At 49.7% G+C, this 23672-nt stretch overlaps 2 protein-coding genes across 4 annotated transcripts in view; both read right to left on the bottom strand.

The window, feature by feature from the left end:
• Positions 1–3240, bottom strand: part of SLC2A4RG (SLC2A4 regulator) — a 72583-nt gene extending 69343 nt beyond the window's left edge. For all 3 annotated transcript variants that reach the window (XR_011025226.1, XM_068262973.1, XM_068262974.1), the window contains exon 1: positions 2943–3240. Coding sequence is in view for 2 of the 3 variants with exons in the window: in XM_068262973.1 (XP_068119074.1) it covers positions 2943–3032 (90 nt within the window). In the remaining variant the exon portion in view is untranslated. The remainder of the gene's footprint in view (positions 1–2942) is intronic.
• An 11258-nt stretch (positions 3241–14498) lies between these two features.
• LIME1 (Lck interacting transmembrane adaptor 1) overlaps positions 14499–23672 on the bottom strand; it is a 34092-nt gene continuing 24918 nt past the window's right edge. Inside the window, exons 4-6 of the mRNA XM_068263499.1 lie at positions 22916–23003; positions 20809–21140; positions 14499–17918 (exon numbers count right to left, since the gene is read on the bottom strand). Of these exons, the coding sequence (XP_068119600.1) occupies positions 17769–17918; positions 20809–21140; positions 22916–23003 (570 nt within the window). The 3' untranslated portion in view covers positions 14499–17768. The remainder of the gene's footprint in view (positions 17919–20808; positions 21141–22915; positions 23004–23672) is intronic.

Raw genomic sequence — 23672 nt, 5'->3', positions numbered from 1 at the left:
AAGGCGGGAGATGATGAGAGAATGGATGAGAAGCTAGGTAGTTTCTGGGGTCAGAAAGGGGTGGATTTTGGAGATGGTACATATACATATAGATGGGGGGGTGTCAGCATTGGGAAGGGATGTGAGTGGGGGTGATATAGGGAAGGGAGGAGAGTAATTAGAGGTACATATACTGTAGAAGGAATGGTGTCAGTATTGGGAGGAGGGTGTCAGTGGGGGGTGATATAGGAAAGGGGGAAGAGTAATTAGAGGTACATATATAATGGTGTGTGTCAGTAGGGGATGAAATAGGAAAGGAGGCAGAGAGGAAGTGGTGGTACATATAGAAGTGGTTATGTCAGCGTTTGGAGGGGGTGTCAGTGAGAAATGATCTAGAAAGGGGGGGGGGGTACATATAGAAGGGGGTGTGTTAGCATTATGAGGTGGTGTCAGTTGCGGGGGGGGGGGGCTTGGGAGATATAGGAAAGAAATTAGAGATACATATGAAAGGGGGTGTCAGTATTGGGGGACAGGTGTCAGTGGGAAGTGATATAGGAAAGAGGGGGTGAGAAGAGGTGGCGGTACATATAGAAGAGGAGTTGTCAGCATTATGAGAGGGTGTCAGTGGGGGGGTGGGGGGGGGTTATAGGAAAGAAGAGGGTGTGTCAGTATTGGGAGGGGGTGTCAGTGTGGAGTGATATAGGAAAGGGGAGAGGAATTGGGGGTACATATAGAAGGGGGTGTGTCAGTGAGGGGTGATATATGAAGAGGGGGGGGGGAGAATTGGTGGTACATATAGAAGAGGGTGTGTCAGTCTTGGGAAGGGGGTGTCAGTGGGGGATGATATAGGAAAGGGGGGAGCAATTGGGGTATATAAAAGGGGGTGTGTCAGTCTTGGGAAGGGGATGTCAGTGAGGGGTGACGTGACATATGAAGAGGGGGGAGGAATTGGGGGTAAATAGAAAAGGGGTGTGTCAGTCTTGGGATGGAGTTTCAGTGGGGGATGATATAGGAAAGGGGGGAGCAATTGGGGTATATATAGAAGGGAGTGAGTCAGTCTTGGGAAGGGGGTGTCAGTGAGGGCTTTTAGGACCATCGTAGTCCCTTACACACTCCAATGAGTTCTGGGTCACCATGAGCTTGCTGGTTAGTCTGTCCCTCTAGGACTTACAAGCCCTACTCCATAGAGCAAAATTAATCCATGCCATGCACTGATGAGGATCAAACAATCCGAAACAGTCTGTATGCATGTTGGATTATTATGGCTCTGTACAAATTAACAAGCTGACACATCATTGCATTCCAGCGGTTCTGGAGGTGTGTTTAGCTTCTAAGGGTAAAATGGTTCATTTGCATGTATTCTGCAGTGTTGCTCTGGGAGACATCTCAAGCTCACTCCAACCTGAATTATCGCAAATTCTTTCTGTTTTAGGAAAGCAAACTTTTGTTTTTCAGTGAGGGGTGACATGACATATGAAGAGGGGGGAGGAATTGGGGGTAAATATAAAAGGGGTGTGTCAGTCTTGGGATGGGTTTTCAGTAGTGGATGATATAGGAAAAGGGGTGAGGAATTGGGGGTACATATAGAACAGGGTGTGTCAGTCTTGGGAAGGGGGTGTCAGTGGGGGGTGATAAAGGGGGGGATTGGGGGTACATATAGAAGGGGGCGGGTCAGTCTTGGGAAGAGGGTGTCAGTGGTGGATGATATAGTAAAGGGGGTGGGGAATTGGAGGTACATATAGAAGGGGGTGTGTCAGTCTTGGGAAGGAGGTGTAAGTGGGGGGGGGATTCGAGGTACATATAGAAGGGCGTGTGTTAGTATTGGGAAGGGGTGTCAGTGGGGGATGATATGGGAAAAGGGGGGAATTGGGGTACATATAGAAGGGGAGTGTCAGTCTTGGGAAGGGGGTGTCAGTGGGGGGTGATTGGGGGTACATATAGAAGGAGGCAGGTCAGTCTTGGGAAGAGGGTGTCAGTGGTGGATGATATAGTAAAGGGGGTGGGGAATTGGAGGTACATATAGAAGGGGGTGTGTGGGTGTGTCAGTCTTGGGAAGGAGGTGTAAGTGGGGGGTGATCAAGTCAAGGGGGGATTAGAGATATAGAAGGGGGGTGTTAGTCTTGGGAAGGGGGCATTAGTAGAAGGTGATCTAGTAAAAGGGGGGAATAATATATAGATAGATAGATAGATAGATAGATAGATAGATAGATAGATAGATAGATAGATAGATAGATATAGGTGTGACAGTCTTGGGAAGGGGGTGTCAGTGGTGGATGATATAGGAAAGGGGGGAGGAATTTGGGGTACATACAGAAGGGGGTGTGTCAGTATTGGGAGGGGGTGATCTAGGAAATGGGGAGAAATTGGGGTACATATAGAAGGGGGTGTGTCAGTATTGGGGAGTGTCATTGGGGGGTGATATTGGAAATGGGGGTACATATAGAAGGGGGTGTGTTAGTCTTGGGAGGGGGTGTCAGTGGGGGAGGAATATGGGGTACATATAGAAGGGGGTGTCTGTATTGGGGAGTGTCAGTGGGGGGTGATATTGGAAATGGGGGTACATATAGAAGGGGGTGTCAGTCTTGGGAGGAAGTGTCAGTGGGGGAGGAGGAGGAGTATGGGGTACATATAGAAGGGGGTGTGTCAGTATTGGGGAGTGTCAGTGGGGGGTGATATTGGAAATGGGGTACATATAGAAGGGTGTGTGTGTCTTGGGAGAGGGTGTCAGTGGGGGGGGGGATATGGGGTACATATAGAAGGGGGTGTGTCAGTCTTGGGAGGGGGTGATCTAGGAAAGTGAGGGGGAATTAGAGATACATATAGAAGGGGGTGTGTCAGTCAGGGGCAATAGTGGCTGGGATAGGGCAGCAGTGGGCGGGAGATGAGGCATTGACAGGTGTCACAGAGCCGGTGTCTGTGGGGGAGGGGAGATGCGGTAAGGAATGTCAGCGCTATACCGTTACCTCCGTGTCTCGGGCCCCCAGGCCGGCACCGAGCTGCTGCTCCTCCATTCGGTGGAGACCCCCGACCGCCCCGCTCCTCACCGCGGCCATTTTAACGAGAAGAACACCGACCAGCGGAGAGCGCGCACCGGGGCCCCGCCCACTCTGCCGCCTTTCGCTCACAGCGCTCCGCCCATCTCCGCCTCGAGTGCAGCTCCCCGTTCCGATTGGCCGCGACCGGACATCAACACGGCCCCGCCCCACTCCTCGCGCTGTGGCACGTGGCCAGCCCCCCGGCTCCCATTGGCCGCCGCTTGTTGTTGTTCAGAGGCCGGGTCACGTGCCAGGGGAAGAGGGGGGCGTGACGGGTCCCCGGAGACCGCTTAACCCTATCGCTGCAGTGCCGGGAGGGGGTGTGTCCTGCCTGTCAATCACTAGCAGCTGTATTTGTATGTAAAATGGCGGTATGACAGCCCATCATGATGGGGATAAAGAGAAGCTCTCCCTGCAGAGCTGTGGTAGCCTGGAGCGCAGATCCGCGGCTGGGGGCATCACTGTGCTAGCCTGGCTGCTGCTTCATAATACATGGCATCCCCAGCTCCAGCCTGCTGCTTCATATACATGCATCACCAGCTCCAGCCTGCTGCTTCATAATACATGGCATCCCCAGCTCCAGCCTGCTGCTTCATAATACATGGCATCCCCAGCTCCAGCCTGCTGCTTCATAATACATGGCATCCCCAGCTCCAGCCTGCTGCTTCATATACATGCATCACCAGCTCCAGCCTGCTGCTTCATAATACATGGCATCCCCAGCTCCAGCCTGCTGCTTCATAATACATGGCATCCCCAGCTCCAGCCTGCTGCTTCATATACATGCATCACCAGCTCCAGCATGCTGCTTCATAATACATGGCATCCCCAGCTCCAGCCTGCTGCTTCATAATACATGGCATCCCCAGCTCCAGCCTGCTGCTTCATATACATGCATCCCCAGCTCCAGCCTGCTGCTTCATAATACATGGCATCCCCAGCTCCAGCCTGCTGCTTCATAATACATGGCATCCCCAGCTCCAGCCTGCTGCTTCATAATACATGGCATCCCCAGTTCCAGCCTGCTGCTTCATAATACATGGCATCCCCAGCTCCAGCCTGCTGCTTCATAATACATGCATCCCCAGCTCCAGCCTGCTGCTTTATAATACATGCATCCCCAGCTCCAGCCTGCTGCTTCATAATACATGGCATCCCCAGCTCCAGCCTGCTGCTTCATAATACATGGCATCCCTAGCTCCAGCCTGCTGCTTCATATACATGCATCCCCAGCTCCAGCCTGCTGCTTCATAATACATGGCATCCCCAGCTCCAGCCTGCTGCTTCATAATACATGGCATCCCCAGTTCCAGCCTGCTGCTTCCTATACATGCATCCCCAGCTCCAGCCTGCTGCTTCATAATACATGGCATCCCCAGCACCAGCCTGCTGCTTCATAATACATGCATCCCCAACTCCAGCCTGCTGCTTCATAATACATGCATCCCCAGCTCCAGCCTGCTGCTTCATATACATGGCACCCCCAGCTCCAGCCTGCTGCTTCATATACATGGCACCCCCAGCTCCAGCCTGCTGCTTCATATACATGCATCCCCAGCTCCAGCCTGTTGCTTCATAATACATGGCATCCCCAGCTCCAGCCTGCTGCTTCATATACATGCATCCCCAGCTCCAGCCTGCTGCTTCATAATACATGGCATCCCCAGCTCCAGCCTGCTGCTTCATAATACATGCATCCCCAGCTCCAGCCTGCTGCTTCATAATACATGCATCCCCAGCTCCAGCCTGCTGCTTCATATACATGCATCCCCAGCTCCAGCCTGCTGCTTCATAATACATGGCATCCCCAGCTCCAGCCTGCTGCTTCATAATACATGGCATCCCCAGCTCCAGCCTGCTGCTTTATAATACATGCATCCCCAGCTCCAGCCTGCTGCTTCATAATACATGCATCCCCAGCTCCAGCCTGCTGCTTCATATACATGCACCCCCAGCTCCAGCCTGCTGCTTCATAATACATGCACCCCCAGCTCCAGCCTGCTGCTTCATAATACATGGCGTCCCCAGCTCCAGCCTGCTGCTTCATATACATGCATCCCCAGCTCCAGCCTGCTGCTTCATAATACATGCACCCCCAGCTCCAGCCTGCTGCTTTATAATACATGCATCCCCAGCTCCAGCCTGCTGCTTCATAATACATGGCACCCCCAGCTCCAGCCTGATGCTTTATAATACATAGCATCCCCAGCTCCAGCCTGCTGCTTCACATACATGCATCCCCAGCTCCAGCCTGCTGCTTCATAATACATGGCATCCCCAGCTCCAGCCTGCTACTTCATATACATGCATCCCCAGCTCCAGTCTGCTGCTTCATAATACATGGCATCCCCAGCTCCAGCCTGCTGCTTCATATACATGCATCCCCAGCTCCAGCCTGCTGCTTCATATACATGGCACCCCCAGCTCCAGCCTGCTGCTTCATAATACATGGCATCCCCAGCTCCAGCCTGCTGCTTCATATACATGCATCCTGAGCTCCAGCCTGCTGCTTCATAATACATGGCATCCCCAGCTCCAGCCTGCTGCTTCATATACATGGCACCCCCAGCTCCAGCCTGCTGCTTTATAATACATGGCATCCCCAGCTCCAGCCTGCTGCTTCATAATACATGGCATCCCCAGCTCCAGCCTGCTGCTTCATATACATGCATCCCCAGCTCCAGCCTGCTGCTTCATAATACATGGCATCCCCAGCTCCAGCCTGCTGCTTCATAATACATGACATCCCCAGCTCCAGCCTGCTGCTTCATAATATATGCATCCCCAGCTCCAGCCTGCTGCTTCATAATACATGGCATCCCCAGCTCCAGCCTGCTGCTTCATAATACATGGCATCCCCAGCTCCAGCCTGCTGCTTCATAATACATGGCATCCCCAGCTCCAGCCTGCTGCTTCATAATACATGACATCCCCAGCTCCAGCCTGCTGCTTCATAATACATGACATCCCCAGCTCCAGCCTGCTGCTTCATATACATGCATCCCCAGCTCCAGCCTGCTGCTTCATAATACATGCATCCCCAGCTCCAGCCTGCTGCTTCATAATACATGCATCCCCAGCTCCAGCCTGCTGCTTCATAATACATGGCACCCCCAGCTCCAGCCTGCTGCTTCATAATACATGGCATCCCCAGCTCCAGCCTGCTGCTTCATAATACATGACATCCCCAGCTCCAGCCTGCTGCTTCATAATACATGCATCCCCAGCTCCAGCCTGCTGCTTCATAATACATGCATCCCCAGCTCCAGCCTGTTGCCTCATAATACATGCATCCCCAGCTCCAGCCTGCTGCTTCATATACATGGCATCCCCAGCTCCAGCCTGCTGCTTCATATACATGGCATCCCCAGCTCCAGCCTGCTGCTTCATATACATGGCATCCCCAGCTCCAGCCTGCTGCTTCATAATACATGCATCCCCAGCTCCAGCCTGCTGCTTCATAATACATGCATCCCCAGCTCCAGCCTGCTGCTTCATAATACATGCATCCCCAGCAGGGCTGCCATCAGAATTTTCTGGGCCCCAAACTTGGCAAATCTATAGGGCCCCCCTCACGCCAAATAACAATCTGATAGGTAGATTATAGCTGCAGACTAAGTGATAGGCAGATTGTATTGTGAGGGGGGGGGGCACAGTATGTGGGGTAGAGTCAAAGTAGCTTGCCTATTGCCCATAACACCCTCCCCCCTGCATTGATGCGTGTTCACCAATCACGCAGCAGGGAAGAGGGAGATGACCACACACCTCCTGTTATGCCACTGTGTAATAATTGCCAGAAGAGGCTCGAGTGGCACTGCCACTGTTTGGGCCCCAGACCCTTCCTGGGCCCTATACTACTGTCCCTCTTGTGCCCCCCTGATGGCTGCCCTGTCCCCCAGCTCCAGCCTGCTGCTTCATAATACATGGCATCCCCAGCTTCAGCCTGCTGCTTCATAGTACATAGCAGCTCCAGCCTGCTACTTCATAATACATGCCCCCCCCCCTCCAGCTCCAGCCTGCTGCTTCATATATATGGCACCCCCAGCTCCAGCCTGCTGCTTCATAATAGAAGCAGAATCACTTTATTTCGCCAAGTACAGCAAGAGCTGTAATCGGAATTGTTTGTGGTACACATGGCTTAGGCATAATTAGTATAATACAGACAGACGCACAACACGTACACTTGAAATGCAGTAGTCAGTTCGTATCGGCCATTTCACTGCTATTTAAAAAACACAGGTAAATAATAATAATAATAATGATAATAATAAAGATGCAGGTAGTGGCCTCAATTTTTGATGAGCCCAGGCAGGCAGCGGCGGGAACCGGCTGACCAACCCAGCTAGAGTACGCTGGTATGCGGGCCAGATAGGGGGAGGTTGGAGTTCAGAAGCCGAACAGCTTGGGGGAAGAAGGTGTTCTTCCGCCTGGTGGTTTTGGAAGGTATAGCCCTATAACGACGGCCCAACGGGAGGAGCTTAAAGTAGTGGCTGCCAGGGTGAGTGGGGTCATGGGAGATCATGGTGGCCCTCTTCGTCATCCTATTTGAGTGAAGGAGATCGAGAGTCGGAAGAGGAGTTCCGATGATCTTCTCCGCGTCCGTTATGACTCTCTGCAGTTTGTGTTTGTCGCTGGCCGTTGCACCAGCATACCAGACAATGACTGAGGAGCAGAGGATGGATTGTATGGTGGAAGTATAGAAACTGGTCAGCAGCTTCCTCGGCATGCCAAATCTCTTCAGTTGGCGCAGGAAGAACAGCCTCTGCTGAGATTTCTTCTGGATTTTGGTGGTATTCTGCTCCCACTTCAGATTGTTTGTTAGAGTCGTGCCGAGGAACCGCACCGATGTCACCCTAGAAACTTCGGTTCCCCCAATGAGGACAGGTGGGAGGAGGGGGGTGTTTCTCCTGAAATCAGCGACTAGCTCGACAGTCTTTGCTGCGTTGAGGACTAGGTTGTTGTCCTTGCACCAGTTACATATTCTCTCTACTTTGCTGCGGTACTCCGACTCCCCGTTACTACCAATAATACATGGCATCCCCAGCTCTAGCCTGCTGCTTCATATACATGACATCCCCAGGCAGAAGAGTCTCAATCTTCTAACTGTAATATTAAATACTTAACGCAGGAAGAAGTGAAGGCAAGACTAAATAAATTAAAAATAGACAAGGCACCTGGCCCGGATGGCATGCATCCTCGGGTCCTAAGGGAATTAAGTTCAGTTATAGATAAACCCCTTTATCTTATCTTTTGTGACTCTCTTTCAACTGGCAGAGTCCCAGTGGATTGGCGTACAGCCCACGTTTTCCCATTATTTAAGAAGGGCAAAAAATCAGATCCAGGAAATTATAGACTTGTAAGCTTAACATCAGTTGTATGCAAACTATTTGAGGGGTTACTAAGAGATACTATACATGACTTCATAGTAGAAAATAATCTTATTTCTCAGCATCAACATGGGTTTACTAAAGACAGGTCCTGTTTGACTAACATGCTCAGCTTTTATGAGGTAGTGAACGCTAATATGGATATTGGGAATGCTGTAGATGTGATATACTTGGACTTTGCAAAGGCCTTCGACACTGTTCCCCACAAAAGTCTGGTGCAAAAGTTGAGGATGCAAGGACTGGGGAAGAGTCTGTGTGCATGGATAGAGAACTGGCTAAAGGACAGAAAACAAAGAGTTGTGGTCAATGGATCGTACACAAAATGTGAGACTGTTAGCAGTGGGGTCCCACAGGGGTCTGTACTGGGTCCAGTGCTCTTCAATTTATTTATTAATGATCTAATAGATGCAGTAGTGAGCAATGTTGCTATTTTTGCAGATGATACAAAATTGTGCAGAATCATCAACTCTCAGGAAGATAGTGTCATATTGCAACAGGATCTGGATAGGATGGCTATATGGGCACATACATGGCAGATGAAATTCAATGTTGAAAAATGTAAAGTCATGCATTTTGGTCGTACCAATGGTCTAGCACCATACAAAATAAATGGGATACAGTTGGGGACATCAAACTTGGAGAAGGACTTAAGAGTACTCATCGACAACAAGTTAAATAATCGTACTCAATGCCAAGCAGCTGCAGCTAAAGCTAACAAAATTTTGGGATGCATTAAAAGGGAAATAAAAACTCGAGATGCTAGCATAATATTGCCCCTGTTTAACTCTCTAGAAAGGCCACATCTGGAATATGGAATTCAGTTCTGGGCACCACATCACAAAAAAGATATTGCAGTTTTAGAGCAGGTGCAGAGACTAGCAACAAAATTGATACGTGGGATGGAAGGTCTCACTTACCAAGAAAGGTTAGATAAACTAGGTTTATTTAGTCTAGAGAAAAGACGCCTTAGAGGAGATCTAATTAACATGTATAAATACATCAGAGGGCAATATAATAGCTTGGCGGATGAGCTTTTTGTCCCTAGGCCTTCTCAAAGGACTAGAGGACATGATCTGCGCATGCAGGAAAAACGTTTTAGCCATTTATTTAGGAAAGGGTTCTTTACAGTAAGAGTGATTAAGTTGTGGAATGCATTGCCACAGGAAGTCGTTATAGCAAACTCTATACCTGCATTTAAGCACTTGTCGACCGCACACTCATAACGCGCGTCGGCAAAGTGGTAGCTGCAGGAACAGCGACGCACATCAGCGTCGCTGGCTGCAGGCCAATTAATCAGGAAACAGCCGCTCGCGCGAGCGGCTGCTTCCTGTCAATTCACGGCGGGGGGCTCCGTGGATAGCCTGCGGGCCGCCGATCGCGGCTCGCAGGCTAAATGTAAGCACAAGCGGAAATAATCCGCTTTGTTTACATTTTTACAACGCTGCTAACAGTAGCAGCGTTGTACTAGATCAGCGATCCCCGGACAATCAGCAGCCGGGGATCGCTGTCACATGACAGGCAGGAGCCTGTTAGCGGCTGCACAGGACAGATCCGTTCCTGTGCAGCCTCCGCTCTCCGGGGCAGGGAGGGAGGAGAGGGAGTGGGGGGAATCCTGCGGTGGAGGGGGCTTTGAGGTGCCCCCCCGCAGGAGCAATCAGACGCCCCCAGCACATCATCCCCCTAGTGGGGAAAAAAGGGGGGCGATCTGGTCGCTCTGCCTGGTATTTGATCTGTGCTGGGGGCTGTAGAGCCCACCCAGCACAGATCTTAGAAATCAGTGCTGGTCCTTAAGGGGGGGGGGGGGGGGGTAAAGGCTGAGTCCTGAAGTGGTTAAAGGGGGCTTAGATGCTTTCCTTGCGTTGAAAGACATCCATGGCTACAATTACTAGGTAATGCCTAATGATGTTGATCCAGGGATTTTATCTGATTGTCATCTGGAGTCGGGAAGGAATTTTTCCCTTTTGGGGCTAATTGGACCATGCCTTGTAAGGGTTTTTTTCGCCATCCTCTGGATCAACAGGGATATGTGAGGGAGCAGGCTGGTGTTGTACTTTGTACTGGTTGGGTTGAACTCGATGGACGTATGTCTTTTTTCAACCAAAATAACTATGTAACTATGGCATCCCCAGCTCCAGCCTGCTGCTTCATAATACATTGCAACCCCAGCTCCAACCTGCTGCTTCATAATACATGGCAGCTCCAGCATGCTGCTTCATAATACATGGCATCCCCAGCTTCAGCTTGCTTCTTCATATACATGGCACCGCCAGCTCCAGCCTGCTGCTTCATAAAACATGGCACTGCCATCTCCAGCCTGCTGCTTCATAATACATGGCATCCCCAGCTTCAGCCTGCTGCTTCATAATACATTGCATCCCTGGCTCCATCCTGCTGCTTCATAATACATTGCAACCCTGGCTCCATCCTGCTGCTTTCATAATACATACATTCCCAGCTCAATATGCACAACATTCTCAGTGGATTCCCTGCAGCTCTATAGAGCGTGCATATGTAGAGTATAGTACTACTGTGTAACAAAGTAAACATGAGACCGATTAAATTTTTATACATACCTGGGGCTTCCTCCAGCCCCCTTCAGGCTAATCAGTCCCTCTGCCATCTGGATCTTCTGCTATGGGTCCAGGCACTTGAGCCAGTCGGGCGCAGTGCGCATGCACACACTCCGCCGCCTCCAGTAACGTATTACACCTGTGCAGCACTATTGCGCAGATGCAGAACGCTCCTGGCTGTGGAAGCGGCACTCGGCCGAACTGCGCTGACTGGCTGAATTCCCGGGACTCATAGCAGAAGATCCAGGTGGTGGAAGAGGACAGCGAGGGACTGATTAACCTGAAGGGGTCTGGAGGAAGCCCTAGGCAAGAACTTTTCTTTTCATCCGTCTCAGGTACCCTTTAATTCGTAGTCACCAAACTTTAACAAAATATCAAATTGTTTGATTTCATGGGCAAAAGAAGTGCATAAATTTGCATAAACCAGCATCAGTGCAGAATTATTTTCATTTCATTGACCATCTCTATTTGTGACATAGCTACCCATCAGGCTCCCACGTCACCTTTCTCCGCTGCCTCTGTCCACCGGTACCTGGTCCTGTCATTTCGGCCAGTCGACGCAACCGCAGTACGCTCCCTCCGTACTGCGCAGGCACACGCGTAAAGAACCGGAGGAAGCCCCTGCGCATGCAAAAGACTGGTCTGGCGGAAGAGACGGGACCCAGTACCGGTGATAGAGGCAGAGGAGGACAGCGGCGTGGGAGCGATCCATGCGGATGGGACTGGAGGAAGCCCTAGGTATGTATAAAATCTTTTTTCATTTTTTAGCTAGTCTTCGTCTCTGGTTCCCAGGTGGTGGAATCAGTAGTGTTTTTTCCACTTTAATTTTGAGTGCGACTCCAAATCTAGACCTCTATGGGTTGATAAATTTGATTTCCATTGATAATATTTGTGTGATTTTGTTGTGAGCACATTCACCTATGTGAAGAATGAAGTATTTAATAAGAATATTTCAATCATTCAGATCTAGGATGTCTCTCATGTAGCTCTCAGTGTAGGCTGGACCTTTTAGTCAGGGCATGCTGGGACACGTCATGTAGCTCTCAGGGGCAGGCTGGACCTTGTAGTCAGAGCATGCTGGGACACGTCATGTAGTTCTCAGGGCAGGCTGGACCTTTTAGTCAGGGCATGCTGGGACATGTCATGTAGCTCTCAGAGCAGGCTGGACCTTTTAGTCAGGGCATGCTGGGACACGTCATGTAGCTCTCAGTGTAGGCTGGACCTTTTAGTCAGGGCATGCTGGGACACGTCATGTAGCTCTCAGGGGCAGGCTGGACCTTGTAGTCAGAGCATGCTGGGACACGTCATGTAGTTCTCAGGGCAGGCTGGACCTTTTAGTCAGGGCATGCTGGGACATGTCATGTAGCTCTCAGTGTAGGCTGGACCTTGTAGTCAGGGTATGCTGGGACTTGTAGGATTATTGTAATGTTGCTCTCAGGTTAGAGTGGAACTTGAAGTTCGACTACTGTGCGACCTTTTGAAGAATGCTGCTCACTGGAAGGCGTACAAGAGAATTCGCCGTGGGGAGATTTGGGCGCAGGATACATCCGGTATGGCTGATCCTGCTGCTGCACAAGTTCCCGGCAGCGTTAAATACTATTCCCCCTCTAGGTCCACATGGATAGTTGGGAATGATGTAATTCGGTTTCCAGCTTTTGCTAGTGGACGAATTACAGTTCTTTAAAAGTAACTTCAGCTCCGTCTTCTGACGGCGCCAAAGTTACTCAATGTGCGCCGCTATAGCCGTAATTCCTATTGCGGTCTATGGTGGCGCCGGCTGCGCCCAAATCTCCTGCGCTGCATTTGCAGTGTTCGCACTGGAAGACCATTGGCTTAGCTCACTCTGCTGCAACATACAATCAGACACTCAGCCATAGGCAGTGTTACCTTCTGAATGTCCTGGAACCAGACTGGATGTTTGAAGTGAATGGAGTGAAATTTCCCTGCTTCTCATCTCGTTTAGTAAATCACCCTATTGTGTGCCAGCCATGCAGTCTGGAGCCAGCTCTACCCTAAAAATGAAATAAATACTTAAAGAACAACTGTAGTGAGAGGGATATGGAGGCGGACATATTTATTTCCTGTTAAACAATACTGGTTACCTGGCAGTCCTGCTGATCGATTTGGCTGCAGTAGTATCTGAATAACACCAGAAACAAGCATGTAGCTAGATCTGACAATAATGTCAAACACCTGATCTGCTGAATGCTTGTTCAGGGGCTATGGTTAAAAGTATATCAGCAGGATAGCTATGCAACTGATATAGCACCACAGTGCTAAACCCACCTAAAGACCAGGCCATTTTCTGTAAAATAGGCCACTGCAGCTTTAAGGCCAACCTGCAGGGCCACACAACACAGCACACAAGTAAATCAACCCCCCCCCCCCTTTTCTCCCCACCAACAGAGCTCTCTGGGAGACTGAAGGTGGCGCTCCGCCTAGTAAGCAAGAGATGCACGCGTAGCATGTGCACGATCTCCTGCAAAACGAAACCCCACGACTTTACGCCGATCGGCGCGAGGCGGTCCTGGGGCTGCCGCCACAGCCACGCCCATCGGCGTGGTGTGGTCGGCAATAGGTTAAAAGGAAATAAATGTAGCAGCCTCCATATCCCTCTCATTACAGTTGTCCTTTAAACCTGAGACGGGAGGGACAAGTTCTGCTTTGCTTACCTGGGGCTTACTCTACCCCCCGTAGCCTTACTGGTCCCTCGTTTTCCTTCCATTGCACTGCTGTTTACCTCCAAAATATCACCCATCGTGGGCCACGTCCCTCCTCAATCGCGCTCCTGTGCCCGGGAGCATTGTGTGCACATGTGCAGAGCACACCCAGCCACGTGAGCACGATTGAGAGCTGAATGAACAAGTCAGCAAGATTTTAGAGGGGCACAGTGGTGGTACATTGAGGGGGGGAACCAAGGGGCCAGTAAGGCTACAGGGGCTGGAGGAAGCCCCAGGTAAGCGAAACAGAACTTGTACCCCCACCTCCGCTATAACATCAAGGCCGGATTTATACGTATTCCGCCCCTTTGCCAAGTATGTTGGGGTTCCCCTTCTAACTGCAGCAGCATCCCTCCTATTCCTTGTACAGCTCCCTTGTATAAATGCCAAACAGGTGGCTTTTCAGTTTGGACTTAAATGCTTCCAGGGATGGAGCTGTCCTAATTGGGTGTGGCAGGGAGTACCAAAGTGTAAGGGCAGCATGACAGAAGGCTCTGTCTCCAAAGGGTTTGAGGTGGACCAAGGTATTACATCCTTTTGATCGAAGATTGTGGGGGGTAATGCAGTTGCAACAAGTCATTCGGGTATCCAGGGCCAAGATTGTTCAAGGATGTGAATGTCATTATAGCCAATTTTAAACAAAAAAAGGCAGGACCTGTGGCTGCAATGCAACTTGGTGTCTCACTCCTTGTTATTATGTTGGCAACTGTATAAAATAAGCACAAATTATACTTAGTTATAAAAAAAAAGAGTTTATCTCCATTATATTTACATAAATTATACTTTAAAATGGATTTAATTGTTTTGTACAAAATTCATTCACAACCAGGTTACAACAACACTAAAAAACAAAACAAAAAAACATCTCAGATAATTATTAACAGTGTACAAGTCTCAGGCAGTCAGTTTAATACCCTTTCCCATACAAAAAAAAAATCTTGTGCAAGGCAGATAGCATAGGCAAACGCGGGAGGGGGGGGGGGGGGGGGGGGGGGGAGTACAGTACAGGACCAGGGAAGTACACAGGGCAACAAACGGGTCGGGGGGAGCACACAGGACGGGTGATGCAGGGCTTGATGGCAGTGGGTAAAATATCCAAATCCGGTCCTGCATATATGGAGCACTTCCTCTTTCACCAGCCTAGAGGAGCAGACACTTCCACTCCAGCACATTCCTGAGCAAAATGGTAAGCATTTTGTTAAAGAGAAACCGTAACGAAGATTTGAACCCCATCTCAATCAGTAGCCGATACCCCCTTTCCTGTGAGAAATCTTTACCTTTTCACAAATGGATCATCAGGGGGCTCTGTATGGCTGATATTGTGGTGAATCCCCTCCCACAGGAAACTGTGAGGACCATGGTCCTGGCAGTTTCCTGTCTGTGAATCTTGTTGCATTGTGGGAAATAACTGTTTACAGCTGTTTCCAACTGCCAAAAAAGCAAACAGCATCTCCTTCCACTGACATCACCTGCCAGCAGTGATAAATGTCAGAATGTAAATCAGGGAGAGGAAAGATTTCACAATGGGCAAACACTGTCTAAATCATTTATACATAATTATTGTAAAGATAAAGCACTTTTTTTATTAAATTTTTTTCACTGGAGTTCCTCTTTAATGAATGTTATTTGGGCAACATCAGGACTTTCCATTCGGTCTTCACAGCCACTTTCAGTGGCAGACTTTCAGATCAGAAAGTTTCTTCATCAGGCATATTATTAAAGAAAACCTGAACTGAAAATTAAAAGTCAAAATAACCATACACAGGTCATACTTATCTCCTTTGTAGTCTATTCCTCAATCTCTCTCTCCTCTCCTGCGTCCTGTTTGCCCACTGTGATCAATGGAATTTTCCGATCCTCCATTTTGAAAATGGCCATTACCCTATAACAGCTTCCTGGTCAGCACACTGTTAAACTGTAACATCGCCCACTTGAGCCATAGGGAAACATGGACATTACCAGGCAAATCAGTTGTCCTCTCAGCTATAACTGACATATTTCAATTCTGACAAAATGTTGTCAGAACTGGGAAGGGATCATTGTCAGAATAAAATGGTGAGCTTCTGAGATGAATTGATGGCAAGGTAACTATGTAATGTTCATTTGAAGTTACTTTGTGTGTTTATTTTAAATAATTTTACTCAGTACAGGTTCCTTTTAACTAACGCTTTGGGGCCTTGCTGCTCCAAATGCTTGAACCAGCGGTTTTCGAGATAGCTATTAAAAGGCATAATCCTATAAGAACTCTAATATGTACTACACTGTGCATTCATGTAGGAAGTGATTTCAGTTCACAGGCCTGTTGGCAGTGTTTGCAACACGCCCGCCTCGTCACACTAAAAGTCGTAGAAATCTTAAGCGCCCGCTGGTCTTACATGAAAAACTTGCTGTAATATTCGCAAGGCCTGTGTGGCCATTCCTTCACTGTGTCACATTCAGAGTGGCTGAATAAAGCATACAAGAAGCAGAACTCGGGCCATTTCGCCCTCTTATCAGCTGCCGCTATGGGACAAAGTTTACCTGTCACGGATCTGTGCATTTTCCTGCGCAAATATTTGTGCAGGTTACGGCCAGCACTTGTGTGGCATTGTTGTGTTAAAGAAACAGTGCACTTTAATAGACGAAAGGTGCGTACACACCTGTCATGGATGTCACCCCTAAGGGCGCAACACAAGCAAAGACCATTGTATAGCCTACAACGCGTTCTGCTGCAGCACACTTGGAGGGGAGGTCAGGCCCCTAATAAGTGATTATGCAGATGGGGGTTGGGCCTTTAGGGACTTTTGCAATGCTAGACAGGGTGGCAAGAGGGAGCGGGAGGTAGGACTTATTCCTATATCTGGGCTTTAAGTGGACTGTCATAATATGTTTTTACATCCCCTGTTGTATAAATACCTTGTGGGCAGACCCCAGCCATTCTATTTTCTTTAAAGATATCTCTTTTGTCACTGAAGCTGTAACACAAATAATCTGTTTCTCTACTTGTCTCCTGACTAAAATTAAAAAATGTGTGCCGATCCAAAGACACCTCCCAGAGTTCTGGTTTCACTGGAAAAGAAAACCCAATATCCCCCGGGAACCACCATTCGAAGTGATTATCACCAGGGCTGGATTTACCATAAGGCACTCTAGGCTCGTGCCTACAGGCGCCTTATGATAGAAAGGCGGCTCACTCCCCTCCCTGAGTGCCTCTCTCCCTCCTTTCCTATGCAGAGTGCCAAGCGTAGCATAAATGAGAGGTTACTAACCCAGCTCTCTGCGTTCCACTGACGAGATCTCCCTTTATTCCGGGGCACCACTAGCTACTTAGTATTAGTTAGCCAGAGGTACACTCAGTATTAACCTCCGTGACGGTATGATTATTTCTGGATATTTCCGAACGTTTCAGACCCTAAAACCAGGAAAAAAAATCATGCCACCAGAAAGCCAGCAGCAGCCCCTGCACTTACTCACTTCCCTGGAATCCAGCGCTGCAATTTTTCCTCTGTCCTCCGGGTGGCGCTGTAACTCTGTAGTGCGATCACTGATGGCGATCTCACCAGAGACATTCAGAGCCTCCATGGAGAGGAAGTAAAATGGCTGCCTGCGTATGAATCCCCTGGGAGGAGAGTAAAAATGCCTGTTGTGCTCCATTGCTCTGCATTTAGCTACCGGTGGCTAGCTCAAGGGACACCTGTGGCTACCTACTCCGGGCAAGGGGAAGTAAGTGAGAAGTGACAGCTGAGCCAGCCAGCACACTTGCGGTGCAGTTCGGCGGGTGTTTGTAGGTTCATGGAGGGTGAAGTCTAGGATACCAGGATATCTGTGCCTATAGGCTCCTGTGAGGTAAACGCAGGCCTGCCTATGCCAAGACAGAGGAGTTGACTCAATTTAGTTTTTCTACAGAGTGTGAGATTAAAGTGGTAACCAAAATAGCTGATTTTCCACTGTGGATTACTCAGCAGCGGCATCCTGGATTTTAGCAGTAGAAGCCATTTCTGCCTTGTCTGAAGCGGCTGTAACTCAGCGTTATGTTTGACGTGAGCAGATTTCCATGGCTGCATTAGTGTCAGTGACTTGACTGCCAGCCACGGCCGCTCATATAGTCTCGTAGAAATTCTCTTCAGGCTGCAGGGGAGGGTAGGCCGGCTGCGACATGTGCTCAGCACTGATTCTGACAGAGACTTGGGCATTCTCTCTCACCAGCAGCTTCTTCTTCTTGTTAACTTGGGAGTACATTGCTTCAACCTGCAGAGGAAGGTGAAACGGATATTAGTTTTATGTAGGGAGGAGCCAGAAGCAAGTTTCGCAGCGCCTTAGGCAAGGATGTCCCTCCCCTTCCTATTGCTACAGTTTGGATCATATACAGCAGGGCTGCCCAATGCGTTGATCGCGACCTACCAGTAGATCGTGAACGACTACTGGGTAGTTCGCAAAGTACTTTTGAAAATAGTACGCCAGATGCTGACTGTGCAGGGCAAGCATACCATCTAATCGTGCTGCTTTGCTGCCCTACTCAGAGCAGCACACAGCCTTCAGCGGAAGCAAAGGGGGAGCCGGGGCGGACCTTTTACCTCATTCCTTACAGGCCCGCCCCACTTCCTCCCCAACCGCTGCTTAGCCTCACTTCCGCTCTCTGGGATCCTTCTCGCTGTTGCTGCTTGCCAGGTTCGGAGACCGCAAATCAGCGGCGACCGCAGTGCACAGGAGAGCAGTGGCATAGCAATGGCGCATATACGCGCTGTTAGGTCTCTGAGCCCGGCATGCAGCCCCAGGGAGCGGGATCCCAGTGTGGGGGAGAGCGGCAGCTGAAGAGGAAAGGGGTGGCCAGTGGAGGGCAATACCTGGCTACCTATACTAGCGCTCATATGCCTGGCAACCAACACTGGCCACATGTGCCTGGCAACCAACACTGGCCACATGTGCCTGGCAAACAACACTGGCCACATGTGCCTGGCAACCAACACTGGCCACATGTGCCTGGCAACCAACACTGGCCACATGTGCCTGGCAACCAACACTGGCCACATGTGCCTGGCAACCAACACTGGCCACATGTGCCTGGCTACCAACACTGGCCACATGTGCATGGCAACCAACACTGGCCAAATGTGCCTGGCTACCTACACTGGCCACATGGGTGCATATTATTTCGGAGCCGCTTAGTTCGGCACGGGGAGAGCCGAATGATGGCTCTCCCCGCTGCCGCTAAACTCGAGGCGGTGTTAAATACTATTCCCCCTCAGAGTTGTTGCAACTCGGAGAGAGATGTAATTCGGGGTCTGGCAGCCGCCAGAGCCCTGAATTACCGCTACGCGGGGCGCGCATCATAGCATTGCTGCTATGACGGTGCCCAGTTTCGGCGCTCGGCTCTAAGAGAACTGATCCGTGGCCACATATCCCTGGCTACCTACACTGGCCACATATCCCTGGCTACCTAACACTGGCTACATATCCCTGGCTACCTAACACTGGCTACATATCCCTGGCTACCTACACTGGCCACATATCCATGTTTACCTATACTGGCCACATATGCCTAGCTACCTATACTATAAGTAGCACTGTAGTGATATATATATATTAGAATGCAGTAAAAGTTCAGGACAGGGGTGGTTCTTCCATGAAGCAACGTGAATCACGTGTCCCCCTCCCTAGATGTGCGGCGCCTCTTCACTCACCTGCTCTCATTGTTCCAGTGATGGGATCTCCAGCCGACCATCCAGTATCCATGGCTACAGGGGTACCTCATGTGACCTGTTACTTGCTGCAGGGTTACATGAGGTGCTGCTGTAGTCAGAGGGGAAGCAGGGTTTCATATGTGGATGATGATCCCATAACTAATCTGCGGAGAGCGGGTGAATGATGCGGCGCCGGGGCAGCGCATACCCGGCATCCTGGGGATCAGATGCTGCGGACCAGCAGGGAGGCGATGCTGAGAGCGGGTGAGTGATGTGGCGCCGGTGCAGCACATACCCGGCATCCTGGGGATCAGATGCTGCAGGCCAGTAGGGAGGAGATGCTATGGGAGGAGGTGCAGCACATACCTGGCATCCTGGGGATCAGATGCTGCAGGCCAGCAGGGAGGAGATGCTATGGGATCAGGTGCGGCACATACCGGCATCCTGGGGATCAGATGCTGCAGGCCAGCAGGGAGGAGATGCTATGGGAGGTGCAGCACATACCAGGCATCCTGGGGATCAGATGCTGCAGGCCAGCAGGCAGGAGATGCTATGGGAGGAGGTGCGGCACATACCCATCATCCTGGGGATCAGATGCTGCAGGCCAGCAGGGAGGAGGTGCAGCACATACCCGGCATCCTGGGGATAAGATACTGCGGGCCAGCAGGGAGGAGATGCTATGAGAGGAGGTGCAGCACATACCCGGCATCCTGACTATTTCCGCCTATCTCCGAACGGAGAGCCGATACTGCTCCTGCGCTGGAGACGGGAAGGGAAATATTTACATCCCCGCCGTTCAGGGAGCTTTATCGCCGCCGCCGTGGGACCCAGGAGGACGGGGAAAGCCTTGATAGGATCCGGAGGCTTCCCCCACTCGAGGCGAGTACCCCCCAGGGGAACTTTTTTCGTTACAGATTTTCTTTAAAGGACAACTGTGGCAAGAGGAATATGGAGGCTGCCAAATGTATTGCCTTTTAAGTAATACTAGTTGCCTGGCAGCCCTGCTGATCCTCTGCCTCTAATACTATCAGCCATAGACCCTAAACAAGCATGCGGCAGATCAGGTGTTTCTGACATTATGGTCAGATCTGACAAGATTAGCTGCATGCTTGTTTCTGGTGTCATTCCGATACTACTGCAGCCAAATAAAACAGCAGGGCTGCCAGGCAACTGGTATTGGGAGAAACTGAAACAAATATGGCAGCCTCCATATTCTTCTCACTTCAGTTATCCTTTAAAGGGATGGGCGGGGTTTAGCAGAGAAAGGGGTTGGAGCGTTGCCTTAACCTGGAAAAATTACAGTACTCAGGGAATCCGCTAAGTACGCAGAAACTGACCTGAAATTCTTCTATAATGATATTCTGTATCAGTGCAAAGTTTAACAGGAAGATATACTATGTGATGTAGTCATACCATGTGACATAAGATTTAACACTGCACAACTTAGCAGCACTTACCTCAAGATCATCCGGCCTATGAGGAAGGGCGGGCTGTTCTGAGGGTGTCAGTGACTGCGTTTCCGCCTCTCTCTTGGATTCCCGTAACCCTCCGTTCATTCCCTTCTTCACCTTGCACACCACTGCGTATTCCGCTGTGACGGTGTCAGCCTCAGGTTCACAATATGAGGCCTCCAGATCTGTCCGTGACCCCACACACTCATACAGCGAGCTCTTTTGGGGTGTGGGGGTGTAATTTATGTTGGAGTAGGTGGCATCGTCCTTAGCGTCAGTGGCAGGGAGTGGCCAGACTGAGGGGTGGTACAGCGGGTCCATACTGACGGGCCGGAGTTCTGGTGGCACAGAGAGGAACGGAAGTAGCCATTAGTCACATGGCACACAGGAAGCAGGAAGTCTTGAATCAGGATGGTGACATTAAAGTTTCAAAGATTCAAAGAGTAAGCTTTCAACCCAATATATAGGTCTTTTTCAAACTTTGGGGCTGATTTATTAATGCTACTGCGCTCAAGCAATGCAGGTTAATACTAACGACCTCAACCAGCGCAGGTTATACTAACAAGCGCATGATATGCACGTTCCTGTTAGCATTGTGTGCGCTCTTTTCTCATAGCGCAACCGAGATACTTCAGTAGCACGGCTGTGATACTTCAGTAATTAACTTAGTAGCGGCCGCGCTTCTGAAGTATCACAGTCGAGCTACGGGGCCATCGCACGGCAGTAGGAACGTACATGTGTAAGTGAAGAGCACATGTACCATGCATAGCGTGCACTGGTAGTGCGCTGTACATTCCTCTTTCCTCCTCCCTTCCGAGTCACGAGCGGGCAAAAACTCACTTACTCGCCGATTCCAGCGTCGTGTCTCTGTGGCAATAAGGCGTCACATGACACGTCACCCGGACGTGGCAGCTAATTACACGCTGGCTGCCAGTGTGTGATACTCTGGAGTGTCATGTGATACGGGTCACATGATGGCCTGTTGCCATGGAAAAACATATTGTGTGTACCTAGCATTATAGTTGTAATTTCTTGTCAGTGAGGGTCAAACTGTAGTCTCACTCAATCCTGACTAAGATCGGAACTGCCACTTACATACCTGATGTTTAACTCTTTCGGGCACAGAAAGAAAAAAAGCATCACAGCAGTTATTTGTATGCTAGGCATAGGCACTGTACATACACATGTCTGTCTCATCATGTCACATGTCACCTCGGGTATCCTTTAAAGCGGACCTGAACTTGTGTACAGGAGACAAGGAAACACACATAGTGAAATCCACTGTGTCTACCCTGAGTGTGTTTATATAGAACTAGAACAGCCTGTCTAATTCTCCCTTCTCATTAAAGTGAACCTAAACTGAGAAGGATATGGATTTTTCCTTTTTAAAGAATACCAGTTGCCTGACTCTCCTGCTGATCCAGTGTCTCTAATACTTTTAGCCACAGCCCCTAACCAAGCATGCAGATCAGGTGCTCTGACTGAAGTCTGACTTGATTAGCTGCATGCTTGTTTCAAGTGTGTGATTCGACCACTGCTGCAGCCAAAAATATCAGCAGGACTGCCAGGCTACTAGTATTGTTTAAAAGGAAACATCCATATCACTCTCAGTTTAGGTTCCCTTTAAGCAATGACTCAGTGTAATGTGAGCTCTCAGCTGCCTGCCAAGTCTGCTGAGTTCTGAGCTATGTAAACATAGGAGGTTAACCTTTTCTTTGCTCCCAGCAAACAAGGAAGTAACTACACTGGAACATCTCAGTAGGAGCTCTATAAGCAGTAACAAGGAAATGTTTTCCTGTAAAGGTTATTATGCTGTTGCTTATCTTTTAAAGCAGAGAGGAAGTTCTGAGTTTAGAACACTGGCGATTGTTGTAACTGATTTGACCCCTCCCTTTTACTGTGGTCCTGAGTATTAGTCACAGATATCTCCGTGCAGCCATTGTCTGTTCCCACTTGCCAAATCTTCCATTAGATTGGTAATAAAAGGTAAATAGGGGTGGGTCAGGCACAAAATGAGAGTCAATTCTGGCCATGATATAAACTTATAACTATGCAAGAGAACCTGTCTACACTACTAACAGTTCAGTTTTTTGTACAGAGGTTTATCACTCACGGGTTTCTCCTGGTCGGGGCCTCTTGATTTCGTGGAGTCTGGTGTCAGATTTACTGAGAGATCTCAGCTGGGTCTGGCGAAGCAGAGTCTGGAACAGCCACACAAGCAAAATGATCACAGGGCAAAAATAACACACCGTACTGCAAGTCCTACAAATACATTGGACATTTTTGACTGTAGAAAATTCATCTAAAACCAGTTCAACTCTCTAAGTGTTAACCCTCCTGGCAGTCTAATAAATTCCGCCAGGAGGCAGCGCAGCAGTTTTTTTTTTTTTTTTAAATCATGTAGCGAGCCCAGGGCTCGCTACATGATAGCCGCTGCTCAGCGGCATCCCCCCGCCCGCTTCGATCAGGAAATCCCGTTCAAAGAACGGGATTTCCTGGAGGGCTTCCCCAGTCGCCATGGCGACGGGGCGGGATGACGTCGTGACGTCATTGGGAGTCCCGATCCAACCCTCAGCGCTGCCTGGCGCTGATTGGCCAGGCAGCGCACGGGGTCGGGGGGGGGCGCAACGGATAGCGGCGATCGAGCGCGGGGCAGCAAAGTGCTAGCTTTGTGCTAGCTTAGTGCTAAAAAAATGAAGCAAATCGGCCCAGCAGGGCCTGAGAAAACCTCCTGCGCGGCTTACCCCGAACCGCCAGGAAGGTTAATAGACTTACACTGTGACTTCAGTCTGCTTAAAGGGATCCTTAAGCCTAACAAAAAAAAAAATCAATATTATTCACCTGGGGCTTCTACAAGCCCCCTTCAGCCG

The sequence above is a fragment of the Hyperolius riggenbachi genome, chromosome 12, assembly GCF_040937935.1.
Source record: "Hyperolius riggenbachi isolate aHypRig1 chromosome 12, aHypRig1.pri, whole genome shotgun sequence".
Taxonomy (NCBI): Eukaryota; Metazoa; Chordata; class Amphibia; order Anura; family Hyperoliidae; genus Hyperolius; species Hyperolius riggenbachi.
The sequence above is the reverse complement of the archived record's forward strand: the minus strand, read 5'-3'. Positions and strand labels throughout refer to the sequence as shown.